The sequence below is a fragment of the Haliaeetus leucocephalus genome, unplaced genomic scaffold, assembly GCF_000737465.1.
Source record: "Haliaeetus leucocephalus isolate CR32 unplaced genomic scaffold, Haliaeetus_leucocephalus-4.0 Scaffold636, whole genome shotgun sequence".
Taxonomy (NCBI): Eukaryota; Metazoa; Chordata; class Aves; order Accipitriformes; family Accipitridae; genus Haliaeetus; species Haliaeetus leucocephalus.
In genome coordinates, this window is record NW_010973072.1 from 4,947,026 (window position 1) to 4,962,568 (window position 15,543).

Consider the following 15,543-nt stretch of genomic DNA (forward strand, 5'->3'; position numbering starts at 1 on the left):
TATCTTGCCAGTTAGTAGCTACTGATGTAAAAATTTATGGTACAGGGAGACATATGATCAGAAACCTCTTCCAAATGCACAAGCTCTTAAACCACTTGCAGACTGACCCACAAGCAGCAGCAGTTTACAAAAAGTAATTAACACAAGGCCTAGAGGTTGTATTTGTGATCCATGAAACTCCTGGATTTCAAACGTGAAATATTGAAAGACTTTTGTAAAGTTAACTTATACCAAATATTTATAGAAGGCACATTTTTCAAGAACAGTAAATGCAGTACTTTTTATTTGTATTTATTTTAGCTTTTTACTTTTACAGAGATTAATACAGTGTTAGCATCATAGCCTTGTTTAAACACCTGCCTGCCTTTTTTAGACAGGTATCATTCAAATGCGTCAAGAAGTTATTTGGACAAGTCTGCTGCTTATGACATGGTAAAATGCTTCAACCTTCAGAGCCTCATTCCCTAATTTTTTGTCTTAAACAAGCATATCCATCTTAAGTTTCTGAAAACAGAACTTCTCTTTCATTTAGAAAAATCAGAGTACAAGTCTAAATAATCAAAGAAACTCCCTAAAAACATGTTACCTTCTTAATGAAGAAAGACTAATTAACAAACAGATCAACAATTAAAAGCCCAGGTCCTGTATCTGTGTTTTGCAGGTGGAAGTCGAACCTTAAGATAAGGCTGAGATTTGTTTATGATCTATCAGCTGACTTACATAAATGTACAAGGAAGTTTTCCAATGCTATAACGAAGGGCATTTCCACTGGGGTGGAGATAAGAGAACACTTCACAGACATAAATCAGCAGTAAAATAAAAAAACAATCAACCAAAAAACACTGAACAAATTATCTATTAAAATTCCTGTATGAACATCTTTACTGCAGATTAGAGATATGACTAGACTTGAAACTGGCAAGGAAATTCAGGTACTAGATTGAATCACCACTGATGCACAATAACCCGAGTTGTCCATTTGGTAAAGCTGCCTCCAAGAAGGAAGAAGCCTTTAAGTTTGGTTCTCTTTCAACTAAGAAAATTTTAAAGTGAATTTTAGTGCTCATGAAAAGATGCCAACAAATCACTTCTTCTGTTAAAGAGAGGCACCTGTCTCAGAGGCAAGCAACTCCCTGACAGTTTGTAAACAGTGCTGTTGCAAAAGCATCAACACCAAGCATGAGACTATGCAGGTCTCCACAGACATTCTCCTCTTGGTCTGTGCTGAGACTACAGGCAAGCACACCAGCATCCAACATGACTGAGACAAGATTAACTGAAGAACATCATCAACCTGTTTTGCATAAAGCAGAAAGGGAAAACATTTAGCTGCTATCAACTGGTGCTAGACTGAGTGGCCTATAAAGATTACACATAATTTTTACAGACCTAAGTCAGAATCCCCTTCAGCAGATTCTCATTCAAACAATTTAGCAATAAACATTACTTTTGATTGGTTTCCAGTGACAGGATGCATAGAAACAACCAGAAGTCTCCATGAAACTTCAGAAAGGGCTTGCAGAGGTGCTAACCAACTTCATCAATGAATTATCGATGTTTAAACACTGCCTATAAGCGTTTGTAAGAACCAATAAGAGCATTGCAGTTCGGACAGCTGTGATCCACATCCTTTAGGGCATCAATGCAGAAGGGAATTAAGCAGCAGCCACCTATACACCTGCAAATTAAAAACAACACAAAACAATCTGTTTTACCACTTGTTACATACACAAGAAGGTAAAATATATTTCCTGCAAAAGCCATCAGTAAAACTGGTGCCATGAAGCTTTAGGAAGAACACACACAGCTATGGAGTCCATCACTCTAGTGTTCTAGAGCTGCTTTAAGGTCCTATAGGACTTAAATGCAGACGTAGGCTATTCAAACCATAAAAGGGTCAGGTCCCAGACAGAATGAGAAAGCAACAAAGCTGAAAGCCTTGTTATTCCTTAGAGCTATAAAATGTCACGCAAGAAGAGAAAAATAAAGTGCAAATTGGAATCAACCTACCCCAGCAGGCAGAGGCCACCACATGACAGCCAAGTCAAAGCTCCTGAGTCATACGAGAGACGTGTCACTATCATCTGGTTACAGGAAGGGCAGCACATCTGAACTGGGCGGTCATAAAATACTACTGGTTGCTGCACATACACTGTCTGAACTGTAACTGAGCAGAGAAATATGCTGTTTACTCAATGGGTAAATAAGGAAGAAAGGATAGTTAATTGACTTCCTCTGAGCTACAATCAGCTATTACTCTGAAATATTTGAGACTCAGGGCAATGAAACGCACAATGACAAAGAGCAATCACCATGGTATTTCCTAATGCAGAAACATACTGTCTTTAGAATAAGGCTGCATTAAAAACTGCAGAAAGCCAAATTATGCTATTGATATTAGCGCACACTGAAGGAAGAATTCACAAGAATTGATTCACGTTATTCCCTTCAAAAATATTTTTGGAAGGTGGGGAACACCTGTGAACCACAATCTTTCAACTTCCACACAGCACCTATTACACAGACACCTGACAGCTCCTTAACATGAGGTACAGTAGAGTTTTTCAGGCTTACTCGGGTTATTTGGTGGTGCAGGCTGTCCCAGGTATGGGGGAGGGTTCATTCCCTTCCCATCTGGTTTCTGGCCAGGTTCTGGGACAGGATAGGTGTGAGGATAGCTCACATTGATTCCTGTTGTTTCCTCATAAGAAGGTGGTGCAGACAGAACAGGGATGTCACTCGGAGCAGACATTGTACCTAAAACATAATAGACAGAAAGTTATAACAAAAAATGTTATTTATTGAGGGCAAGTGACAGCTAACTGGGCTCTATTCAGACAGAAAGCAAGATGATAACTAGATTAAAATGCACCTTTACCAGCATAAAATCTATTGACTGTTATTTGTTTCTGATAGTGCTAAATGTTAATCTTGATTTCATTGTTGTTGCTGCTTCCTTCCCTCTTCCTTTTCACAGGGTAGTTTGTACACTTTTTCCCCACCACCAATTCTTCCTTTATAAGTTAAAAATGCTAAAACAGGGACATAGGGCATTTTTATTAGCATACTAAGCTATCTGGCAGCTTCTCCCAGTTCTCCAAGAACAGTATTTCAGATCCCTCTCGTCCTCCTGAAAACTCAAACAGTATGATAGGCCACATGGTAGTTGCTAACTAACATGAGCCTGGTTTGTGGTGAAGCTCAAATACTTTAAAAAGACTATTTATCTCTGCTGTGATTTGAAATTAAAAAATATTTATATTGAAGGAAAAAGAAGCCCCAACAATTAAGTGCATCCAACTCAACTCAAAGCTTTTACAGCTCTCGGGTATGTCTAAGGTCACCATTTTTGCTGCTTACCAAAGTTCAAATGAGTTTGTTACTGTGACTTTCCTCCACCCATTCTTATTTCATTACAGAGTATAAGAATGCCAACCATCGCCTTTTCCTCAAAGGGGAAAGAAATGATTGTGATCTCAACCCAGACTTCCTCTTTCTCCCTGCCTATTTCCTATATTCTGCCCACCAATTTCTTTGTTGAACAATCTCTCACAGCATCAATGCTGATTAAGCATCCCCATTTTTCTCTTCCTCCTAAGGACCATCAGACAGCTCTCAGAGCTACACTCCATTCTCTGTAGTTGCACATTCAGTCCCTCTGTATACATGCAAGTCATTTCACTCAGCACTATCTGGGAAGGGCAACCTGCATTTGGAATATTAATTCTATATTATTATAGTAATATAGAAGCTATAATTAACCATAGCACTAGTACAAATAAAAGGAATAAGAGAAATTGCACTGATGGGGGGGGGGGGGGAAGTATATTAAGAAATAAAAATATCCACAACAATATAGCATTACTTTCAAAGCTTGTTGCTTTGAAAACAGCAGCTTGCTGAATACATGCAGCATCTTGCAGGGTGAGACGCCAGGCATTCTAAGCGCAAGCATTCTCCCCGTTGTTCATATCACATCTTGGGACACCACTGCATTGCATGGTAGTAACAGGATCTAAACATGCACAATTGCTAACTTGGTAGTCACATGCTTCAGAAAACTATCTGCAAGGTTCACAGCCCAACTTCCTTTTCTACCTTATACAAAAATGACACTTCCTCCCAAAAAAAACCCAAAGAGGAATGTGGTTAAGTACAGACCCAAGCCGATTCAAAGCTGAACATTAAAGACCTGGTTAAACTCTCAAGGCCAACCAGTGAACAATCCTTTCCTCACAAGCTATGCTGTGGATTTTTACAGTCCAGGAAGTATGCTGTAATTTGGCTGTCCAATATGCAAAGTCACTACACAGAAGGAAAAGAAGAGTGAAGAATCAAAGAGTAACATTGTCCATGAAGACAAACACCAAAACAAAACAATAAAACAAACCAGAAAAAAACTCCAGCATAAAACCTGGCTAATCCTTAAATTGTTAAGTTGCCTTTGCAGAATTTAGTTCCTGAGAAGATGGAAGACCACAATTTCTTTCACACTGAAATCAATAGTCACAACAGACAGTGGAGGAACAACAGTCAGTGGAGAACCAACCTACAACTGTTGTGCAATGACCTATTGCACAATAGTTTCCCACACAGTGGCGTGAATGATCCTTTTATTGTTAAGCTAGAATGACTATTTTATCAGAGAATTTACTATTCCCAAATAGAGATAACTGTTGTGAAACCATGCATCTACAGCCACCTTCTCCCAGATTACCTCATTCCATTTTGTTTACGTGGGCAGATGAAGCCCAGAATTCACTTGCTGTTTTCAGTATATTGTAATGCTTAAAAGCACCAGTTTAACAACCAATTGCATCAACAAGATTCATCCCAGGAAAGAATGTAGCTATTTTGTGCACAGATCTGGAACTTTTTCACTGCATATTCTGAAAAAGGATCTTCTCATTACCATTTCAAGATATTTGTGTAATGGCCACTCTGATGTCAAAGCATCCTGGACTTCTAAATTAACACATAGAACTACGAAAGAACTGCCTAATGAACCCCCTTTTCCTTTGGTCTCCTAAAAATCTGGCTTTTTTGTACTGTTTAAAATGCACCTCTTTCCACCTATCACCCAATAAATATACCACATTCTTCATTCAGAAGAACTGTTCACTTTGGCAGCAAGATTGCAGAGAAGGATCCAGCAGATCTACCAGACCAGAAGCTGAATATAAGCTTACAGTGTCATGAAAATGGCAAACACCATGCAGGGATGTGTAAGCAAAACCAGTATCTGTATGACAGATGAAAAAGTTCTGCTGCTCTGGGAAAGCCCCCATGGGAGTACAGTATCTAAGAAAAAAATAGGTGAACAGAAAAGCACCAAGAACAATCATAAAGTCTAGAAAAGAGGACTTCTGAGAAAAAGCCAAAGAAATTAAGTTTCCTTAGTATCAAAAGGCCAGAGAGAATAATGAAGACAGATAGGTAGCAATGAAGAACAACTAAACAAACTCCTCAGAGTAAACTTTAAGGAAAACTTTAAGAAAAACTTTAAAATAATAAGCTTTTCCCTATGTCTATTAACAAGACTACTTAAGCACTAGATAAATTGGCAAGAGGAGTTGTGGAACCTTCCCTCCTGAAAGTTTTAAGAAGAGTTACACATCAGAAATTATATGTCATTCAGCATTAAGTGGATTAGAGAACCTCTTCACATTCCTCCCAACTGTATTTTCCATTATTTCAACACTTGCTTTTGAAAATAAATGCAATGCCTTTTAAAATTAATCACCTAGTTTCATGTATGCTGTTTCAGAAGTGAGATGTTGCATCTTCTGAAGAAAGTAAGGCCCAACCCTGAACAAACTGCTTGCAAACCAACCCCCTGCCCCTAGAGCTTATTGCAAGACTGGGTCTAGAACTAACTGAAAACCAGCTTCCTCTACTTAAAACAACACAAACCAAACCCCACCCCCACCCCCCCAAAAAAACCAAACAAAACAAAACCACCACCAAACAAAAAAACAGACCAACCATGATTATAAAGAGTTTCTGAGTATCAAACTTATTCAAGCTTCAGATAAGATAGTAACTGCAGCAAATTGATATGGCAACAAGCAGTAACCCAAGGATTAGACAGTAATGAAAACAAAGGTGAGGGACATTCTAGAAAGGATTTTCAGCATTTTATTTTAGCTTAAGCAAGACTTACAGCCTGGGTTAGTAATTAAACTGCATATTATGCTTCCCTATGCAATCTCTTAAAGCACTAATAGACTTCCCATAGTTTCCATTTGCACTTTGCTCCCTGCAGATATGTACAGAGCAGCTTATAACTTTAATCTCTTATATAAAATACCACTGATACAGACATGTCTGGAAAGAGCAGCTAATATATAATGCCTGATTACAAAGAGGACAAAAGATTAATATTACAAATCAATCACCAGATCGTATAAAAAGTGATACAGAATCTTAAGCATCCATATACAATAGGGAAAACTTGAATTTCTAACACATTAACAAACTGTACCCAGCTACTTACAAAAACAGCAGCAATTTACGAATTGAAAGATAAAAAGGCACAAAAGCAAGATGATGGCAGAAGCAGAAACTGAACCTACAAGTTTTATCTTCTCAAAGCAGACTCTCAAATACTGCTCCCAAATAATTCAAAAGGGAAGACTGTTTGGTGACAGGCACCTGACTGCAAGAAAAAACAAAGGATAAGACAGATAACAGGGAAGTCAAATACACCAAAAAGTTATCTGGAGGTAGCATATATGCAAAACATTAGGCAACATTAAAGCTATCTCAAACCAGGATATGCAAACATTGAAAGACCAACAAGCACACTAAATGCAAGACCAGGCCTTTTACACTGATACACAAGAAGTTTCCATTTACATCTGGAAGTTTCAGATCCAAACACCATTAAGCACAAAGAAGAACTGAGCAGTTCTAGATTCTGTTCCCAGACTCACTACTCTTTTGCTTCGAGTCTTTACAGATGCATGTGGTAAGACAAAGACCAATGGCTTCAGCTACCCATCCCACATTCTTCTGCTCGTCCGGGTGCACAATAGTAAGGTGTACATTGACTCACTGTGCCCAGCTGCACTATAACTTTGGGCAGATGAGTCACTAGACTCCAGAGAAGAATAAAGCAGCAAGAGTACCAGCTCCCTCCCTGGTTTTTCTTTTTTGTTCTTTTGCTCAACAGGAAGAAACACAAGTACTTAGAGCTGCGAGCACTTTTCTCAGCCCAAATAATTTCCTTCATAAGCACACACTGGAACAACACTGGCATGGGACAAAGCACACTTCCAGTTCAGTCCTTCCTGCAGAGGTCCATTGCTCTACATACAGAAGAAACTTGGCATAAGGAGAGGGAAAAGGCTGGTAAAAGCCACAGCATTCACAAACCACTCTATTCGAATAAAATCAGATTAGTTATTTACGCTGGCTGGAGAGACCAGGAAGACAAGTAACAAATTCTACTGACAGAAGGATGCATGGATACCCTTCTCTCCAATGGAGAGTACAGCACAGCTCTATGTCACTTTTACAACTGCACTAAAGCCACATAAATTTTGGGGAATGGAAGCCTTTTGATACTGTTGAATAGTAAAACTCAGTGGTGTGGAGCAGTTTTTGCAGGGTTTTGCATTTTGCAAAATCATATTTCAGCTAATTCAAACACTCCCCCCACTTCCCCCCCATTTAATTCCTAAACTCCAACTCCATGCAGCAATTTGAAACCAGAAGCAGGGTCTTCATTTGCTCCCTACCCAGAACTGTCAATTTTAACACAGCAAGAGAATTTGCAGGCTGTACCTGAAAAAAAAAAAGCACACCACCTGGCTAAACCTTTCTTTTACCTTGCTACTGGAGAAAATGAATTAAGTGAATCAGAACTTCTAAGGTAACTTATCAGAAGAACTTATTAACCAAGCATTCATTATAAACCTAAGATTCTTACAGCCTTTTATCATGGGCTTCAGGTTTTGTATTTGACTAAAATCATCCAAGATAAAACTTTGACTTGAAATTAGCAGCATGCTTAGAGACAGCTCCACACTGCAGAAGGATTCAGCAGGGTTATAGCTCATCAGATGAGACAACTGTCCAATGATGTTTACGTAATCAGTTAAAATATAAAAATAAAATGTAAAAAATTACCTACACAGGTTTTTTTTTTTAAATAGCTGCATAGCATTCCTCAGTACACCCTCCCACAACATGGGTTTATAAAAAGTTGGGCAGCTCCTTCAGAATGCTAATTGAAATATCGAACTGTAAAACCTAGTGTAGATGAGGAAGACTCTTACTCTGACCTTCTTCATCAAGATGCATACAGGCATTACACGGAAAATAAGAAAGAACGTATGTTTATCAGAGTCCAGAAGCTACACAGGCCTTAACGTGCCCAAAACAATAAGTTGCTCTGTGATAACCTATACCTGCTACATCTGACAGATAATACACATTCACACATTAACTTATGCCATCATCTGTTCTAGGAAGGGAAATATATTCAAGATTCCCTCCCTCCCAAGGGGCAGATTTCCTGTAAGAGTGTTAGGGCACCATTATCTGTATCATGTTCCCAAATACAGAGACGGATAAAGCTACAGGGCTACAGTCATCTTCCCCTTCCCTCCCCACACTCCATTCATGATGCAGACCAGTCAGGGTCAGCCTGACTCACGTGCCTTTCACGCACCTTCACCTAGTGATAATCACAGTAACTACAAATTGTCCTCTCCACACCCAAAACTGAACATATATCTATTGCCATTTTCTCACCATAGGATGCATCCCCCATCTTACAAAAACTTTTTGATACTGCCCAGATCGGTATGTTAACATTACATAGTTTAAAACTGCAGTCTTTTTCTGAAGATAGAATGCAAATGTGTACTCTAAGAATGCAGAAAAATACCTTTTGCCCAAGGACAAATGGGGGGGAGGGGGAACTTGAAACGGGAGAGGGAACAAGACAAAAGCAGCAGTCAAGTCATTTATGCCTTACCCAACAATTACAGACGAATCATTAGGCAACAGTTTTTTTTAATTCCAGCTAGTTTCCTGACCTGCACCAGAGTCTAGTAGAAATGGATTCCATAGCAGCACACAGGTAACAGCAACAGCACCTCAAAGATAACTGTGGGTAGACAATCTCTCTGCCCCTTAGCAGGAGGGAAGAAAAAAAAACCGTCTGCGTTGTTCCCACACTAACACACCACGTGAGGAAAAACTTATGTGCAGAAGCGTTGCTCCTGGGACGCAAAGATGGAGGAAACTGTAGTGTCATCCCTCTCTCCCTGTCCAGCCAAACCTCAGCCTGACACCTGCTTTTAACGCAACAGCAAGTACTGCTCTTCTAAGAATGGAAGAACAAATATACTTACTACCTTACAGAACAATTTTCCTTAACTGAAATCTTCCTTAGCCACTCAGGTACAGACCAAAAATGGTCTGCTTGCTTTTAAATAGGCTCCCCTGAAATGAAATAATTACAGCTGTATATGCTTGAAGTCCTTCCAAAACAAACTTTAGAGTAAAGAAAATATAATTTTTAGTTTAAATCAGAGTGTATGTCTGTCATAAGAAATTTTTATAAAAAGATAACCACAGTTAGCTATATGAAATTTGAACTAAGAACATTTTCATTGTTTGGTATGGATTTACAACTTTCCTGTTTTTATCAGAAGAAATTTGTATCCCTAAAACAGTGCAATAGCATATGTCCTAAATCAATCTAAGACCATTTCTACCAAAAGAAAGAACCAACCTGCCACTTCACCACTATGGAGTGAGTTTTCAGCCACATCAGTTCCTTAGTCTCACCGGCCACACAGTGGCATAAATGCTAGTGTTACAAGGGGAGATGGCAACAACATTCATGCAAGGGAACATACGCAGATCATGAAACCAGAACCAACGTCTCAGACCACCTGTTTTTACTTTCACAGAGCATCATTCCAAAACTCAGAATCAATACATATGCATTCTCAGCAAGAGGAGGGACATTTCCATTACTCATGTTTATTAGGATCACTTAGAAAAGAAGTACATAATTTGTATTTATCTTCTGCTGTAAGGAACATTGCTAAATGTGAATTTATCTGAACGCATTACATCAAATTGCTTTCTAGAGAATTTCTACTGAGAGGTACAACAAACTAGCAAAGATGCAAGGCAAGGACAAGAAAATAAAGTAAGCCTGTATCTGGCTATCCAAGTGATAAACAAGGTGGCAATATCATCAGGAAAGCACACCTTTTATAAGAGCATAAGAAGTGATTATTTTTTTCGATTTCCTAGCAGTTTTCATTTTTTCAGGGACTTTTATTGAATGGATGAAAAGGAACAACAAGACATGTAAATTTGGTCATTCACGTTGGGGTGCAAGACAGCAGACCTCAAAAGCAGGGACATACTAGGTTCTACCCAGGAGGGAGAGACGGTGCTGGGTACCACCTGTTGGCAGCACAGCAGAGGAGCTGGCAGGAGAAATGGGGATGGAGGAAGGCTGCAAAACAGCATGGCACAAGAGGGGCTTCAGCTGAGCAAGGGAGCAGACACCACTGAGAACAAAACCAGAAAATTCGCATGGTTGCCAGGAGCACGAGAGCCAAGCCACTGTCTCCCCGCCGCTGCCATCCAGCCCTGAAAGCTTATACCTTGTCTCAGAAACTTCTGCCAGACTCTCAACTCCTGCTGCTCTATTCCCAGCCCAACCACCTTCTCCTGGATATAACATCCTTCACATAACCCCACTGCACAAGCTTATTCCAAGAAGCTATGCAGCTCAATTTGAAAGACATTACCTAAGCTGGCCTCAAAGTGCAAAGTACAGCACAGCCTGCACTGGGTGGGGAGAGAAACACTGGGGAAAAAAAAGGTGTCACGCACTAAGAAAAAAAAAAAATTTTTTTTTAAATTACTTACCTGGATTGTTGCACGTTTCTTACACACAGCAGAAAGTTGCTGGCTATAGACAACTGTGGTATTTGATCTTTTAAGTCCAGGAAAACACCCACAAGGAATACCAGCAAAATCTGTAGGCAACACACACAAGGGCAAACAATGGATTAGTTAGAAGGAAACAGAAGCTACAACTAGATAGTTTTGACTAGAAGCAAAAAAAAAAGTATGGTAAATAAGCCAGATAATGCAGAACTTCTCCATCAGGATCCCATCAGGCTGTAAATAATTCTGTAAGAAGAACAGAATTAGGAAACACACTTTGGAACAGAAAGCTACAACAGAATACAAAGTCAAAGGGTCTTGAACAACCTCACCGAAGCAGGTTGCTGATCCAAATGACCTCTGGAGATCCCTCGTCCAACCTAAATTACTCTGTAATAACCCAGAAAACTGAAGTTAGGTTACTGTACAAGAGAAAGATTAAAGGTCCAGTTCTGTTTTTATCCATACACTAAAGACTAAATACTAAGTTATGACAAAAATGATGCAAAAAGATACCAATTGTGATGTAAACAAAACAAATTAATTTGCTTTAATGTCTTCTTCACTGAGGACAATTCTCCAGAACACTGCCTGAATTGCTGGGCTGTCTCCATTGCTGCCTGCTTGGTTCAAGTCAGACAAGCACTAATTCATCCCCAGTACAGAGCCTGGCAGCAACAACAGGCACTGTATGGCTACTAAATACTCCTTCTGCCCCAAGTACTATTGTACACCTAATGGAACGCAGATTCTGGATCAGTATCTTGATATCAAAAGGAAGCTAGGTTTTATTAGCCGACCCGACTTTTTTTTTTTTCCTCCTTTACTTCACAAGACATAATGTAAATATATATACATTTGGGAACACAGGAATTTCAGACCATTTTAAGACAAGCTTGAATCTTCTTGCTTTTGTGAGATGTTCTAGAAACTCCAGTCCATCACAGTTCCAAACTTTATAAAAAGTTTTAGTCACAACCAGCTTGTCTTGTCTCTACATCATCCTTTAAGCAGTTATATATCCTATTGTTTATTTCGTATACTTCTACTACCGTAACTTCTCAACTAGAGTTCTCAACCACTGCCTCCTGTCTGGTAAACCTCTGCTGGTCTTACAACATCCGTGTTGCCTCCTGCCCACTCACGTCTGTATCTGTCCATGTCAACACTGCTGCCCTCCAGGATCACCCATCTTTTCCCTTCCACGCTGTACCTAGGAATAATCAATGGCCACCACGCACCAGCTGAGCAAGCGCAGAGCTCAGTTACACAGCCAGTCAGCCTCAGTGCCTCTGCAGCTGCGTGGGCCAATTCCTCTGTTGAGTCAGTAGCCAGCACTGACTTTCCTTATTGTATATACCACCTACACACCTGTCCGCATACCAAAAAGAAAAGAAGTAATCTAAAATTGTTGTTGGTTCCTGCTCTGGTAAGCTGTTTATTCAGCCTTTCCCTCACTTACCATCCAAAAATCTCTCCCTTAAGCCTTCAACTACAAGGATAAGGCTCTGTGGACACACATCTCCAGACTGCAAACCTCAAAGAAAGCGTGTGTTATTTCTAAGTAACATAAACAAGTTCCTTCATAATCCATGACTGCTCTTCCCCAACCACGCCAATTCCTGTACTTGTTTGCATGGTCATTCTTCAAAGTTTTAAAATAGGCCTCAGGTAGCATCTCTTGATTTTACACTTTTTCTGACCATGTCTCTCAAGTCAAAAAGCCCTTTCAACACCTGAAAGATGCCTACAGAAAACTTCACAGGTACAAAAGACAACATGGAAAGAAAAATAATTTCAGGCTTAAGTGTCTGACTAGGACTGGAGTCACTCCATCCACACAAAGTACGGCTAAGACCCAGCACACAAGCTTCCCAACAACGACACAAGCCTCTTCGCTTTCCTGGAGTGCAGAAAAGTCTCTGGAATATTGCTGATTGCCTTCCTTACACGACACAGCTTTTATCAGGACTTCAGTGAAGTCTATAAACATTTCCATAAAGAACTTGTCACAAGTTTCTTCACTCTTCCAGGTTACCCCAGACTAATCTGCTGCACTGGAGGCATGGTAATACGTTAGTAAACACTATGGATGTTTATACATTCCAATAGTCCCACGGTCTTCCCAGTAGACTAAGCAGAAATGCGGAAGGGTTTATTAGAAAGGGAACTGTGTACTCAGTCTAGTGCGGGTTTCACAGTAGCCACGTAGCTAGGGCAAACACAGGAGCTGGTACAGAAGGAACAGACGTGGCTACAGGTGCAGTGTGTACGCAGGAACAGTAATTGTGGTAACCCATCAGTTCCCTGAGGACAGGCGTTGATCTTTCACATCATTGCCTTTGGCACACTGAAGAGGGAACAAGACAGCAGTCAAAGATGACAAAACTCAGTAAGTTTTTGTGACAATATTTGTAGTATCAAATATTCCACAGCTGTATTTTTAAAAACCACTGACCTCCTGTTTTCTTTAGAAAAAGAAGAGTTTCCCCTTGTGACTAAACTACAAGACCTGAAAGCTGATCAACTGTCCCCAGTCACAGTGTACTGGTTTTGGCTGCGAGTACACAAGAAGTTGGGAGGGGACACAGCCGGGATAGCTGACCCCAACTGACCAAAAGGATATTCCATACCATATGACATCATGCTCAGCAATAAAACTAGGGGGGAGGCTGGCAGGGATTACAATTTTTGTTATTATTTTATTTTAATTATTAAACTGTTCTTATCTCAATGCACAAGTTTGCTCACTTTTACCCTTCCAATGCTCTTCTCCTCCTCCCATGGAGGGGAGTGAACCAGCAGCTATGTGGTGCTTAGTTGCTGGCAGGGGTTAAACCACAACACACAGCTCCTTCTGTGGCACAGGCACTGCGCAACCGGAGACCATCCCCACCTCTGCTTTACTGAAGAGTGAGTTCTAAGCAGCCAACGCCCTTTCATAGATTTCAAAATGGTCATGAGCGTAACTTCAGCATTAACACTTCTAGTCTTGATATTTAACATGCAATACTTATTTTTAAATGATGTCACATTTTTCATTTCTTACCACTGACTAGTTTTGGACAGCTGGTTCAATTTAAAAATGACTGCTATGCTTTTTTGCCCTTCTTTTTTTTTATCTCCCCCCTTCCTGGAGACAGATGCAAACAGGTCTTGTGCCTTTGCAGCGCTTGGCAGCAGCCCTGCCATGGCAACCACCTCTCCTGTGCTTTCCTTTTCTTTTTTTTTTTTTTTGAAGTTAAAGTTTCAAATCTGCAGCATAGATTTACCAAGTACTACAGCGAATGGTATAAAACTAAAAGCAAATATCAGTCCCTTTAAGTTATCTATCAAACAGAAATTCCTAATAAAGAACAAGATGACATCAGGACTACAAAACAATCTCTTCCAAATACTGAGTATTGTGGAGGTAACCACAATTTCAGCTTTTCAACTTAATTTTGCTAATGCCCCTTCTGCTTTAAATGTCAACTTTGAAGAGGTATGTGAACTATTACTTCATACAGCCAGTGCAAACATGTGTCTCACAATCCAGGGCGCTACATGGAGATTAGCCTGGGGACAAGAGAAGGAGAAGGTAATAACCCACCCCTCTGCTTGGTAGTAAAAAAGAGAGAGAGAGAGAGAAGGTAATTACTTACAAATACAGCTTTCCTCACCCAGCTTGGCCAAGCAAATACGTTGCTGTCCTTCCCTTACTCTTTATCTCTTGCTAAAATTTGACATGATTGAATCCCCTAAATGAAACAATTCCTCTCAGTCCTCTTCACCAGAAATCCCAAGTTGCTCTCCAACACCACAGGTAATTATAGGGGCTCCCTGCACAGAGGAGTTTAAGACAGCTGCTGATCAGCAGCACCTGGAATGAAACACAGGCTGATGGCTAATCTTTTTTTTAAACAATCAGGCAGGATATACAGGTTTATCAGAGCACTTGAGATTTTTGCAGTGTGCAGCAGCAAGCTGCAGCACAGCACTCGCTTGTGCTACCATCTTGGTCATCTGAACTCTGGACAATAACCTCCTAGTTTAAAATAACATTTCTCAGCAGGTTGGTAAAGTTGTGTAAATTTCTCAGGCGTCTGTGAGAAAATAAAATTCAGTAATATTTACAAAAAAGACTTCGATATCTATTATTTCAGTATGACAACCAACGCCATTCACGTCACACTGAATTTTATAGTGGCAAAATAGAAGCGATACTACACGGCGTGTTCTCCCCAGCAGGAAAGCTTACGGACATTGAGTGTGTTCCCTTTACCAAGTAATCCCCGATCTCAGAACCATCCTGTGAGCGGCTTCACCTCGGGTCCTGGCGAGGCCGGCGAACCCCCTCCCCTCCCCGGGGCGGGGCAGGGCCGGGCCGTTTCGGCCCAGACCGCTGCTGCGCCGCTCTCAGGCCCGTTCCCTGGGGACAGGGACACTTTCCGCCCCGGTCCGGCTGCCGCCTGCAACAGTTGGGTTTCGCTGCCCTCACAGCTCACAGCTTCGGCTCCGGCCTCGCCGGCCCCGCAGCCCAGAGGGCAGGAGCCGCCGCCCACGGCCTCTCCCGGGCCGTCTCCTGACCGTCCTGCCGGGACCGGGACCGGGACCGCGACCGCGACCGGGACA

General features: G+C 40.7%; 1 protein-coding gene across 2 annotated transcripts; it reads right to left on the bottom strand.

Moving 5' to 3' along the window:
* Nucleotides 1–819: 819 nt before the first annotated feature.
* Nucleotides 820–15,243, bottom strand: LITAF (lipopolysaccharide-induced TNF factor). Of its 2 annotated transcripts, XM_010578454.1 has the most exons (6): nt 15,194–15,243; nt 10,909–11,018; nt 6,576–6,658; nt 2,575–2,757; nt 2,011–2,167; nt 820–1,678 (listed from the first exon to the last, which is right to left on the bottom strand). In XM_010578454.1, exons 4-6 carry the CDS (start codon nt 2,750–2,752, stop codon nt 1,570–1,572), a joined length of 444 nt encoding a protein of 147 aa, XP_010576756.1. In that variant the 5' UTR covers nt 2,753–2,757; nt 6,576–6,658; nt 10,909–11,018; nt 15,194–15,243; the 3' UTR covers nt 820–1,569. The 2 variants fall into 2 exon arrangements, with proteins under 2 accessions (XP_010576756.1, XP_010576755.1); XM_010578453.1 differs by lacking the exon at nt 6,576–6,658 and having other exon boundaries at nt 15,194–15,240.
* Between the last annotated feature and the right edge of the window lie 300 nt (nt 15,244–15,543).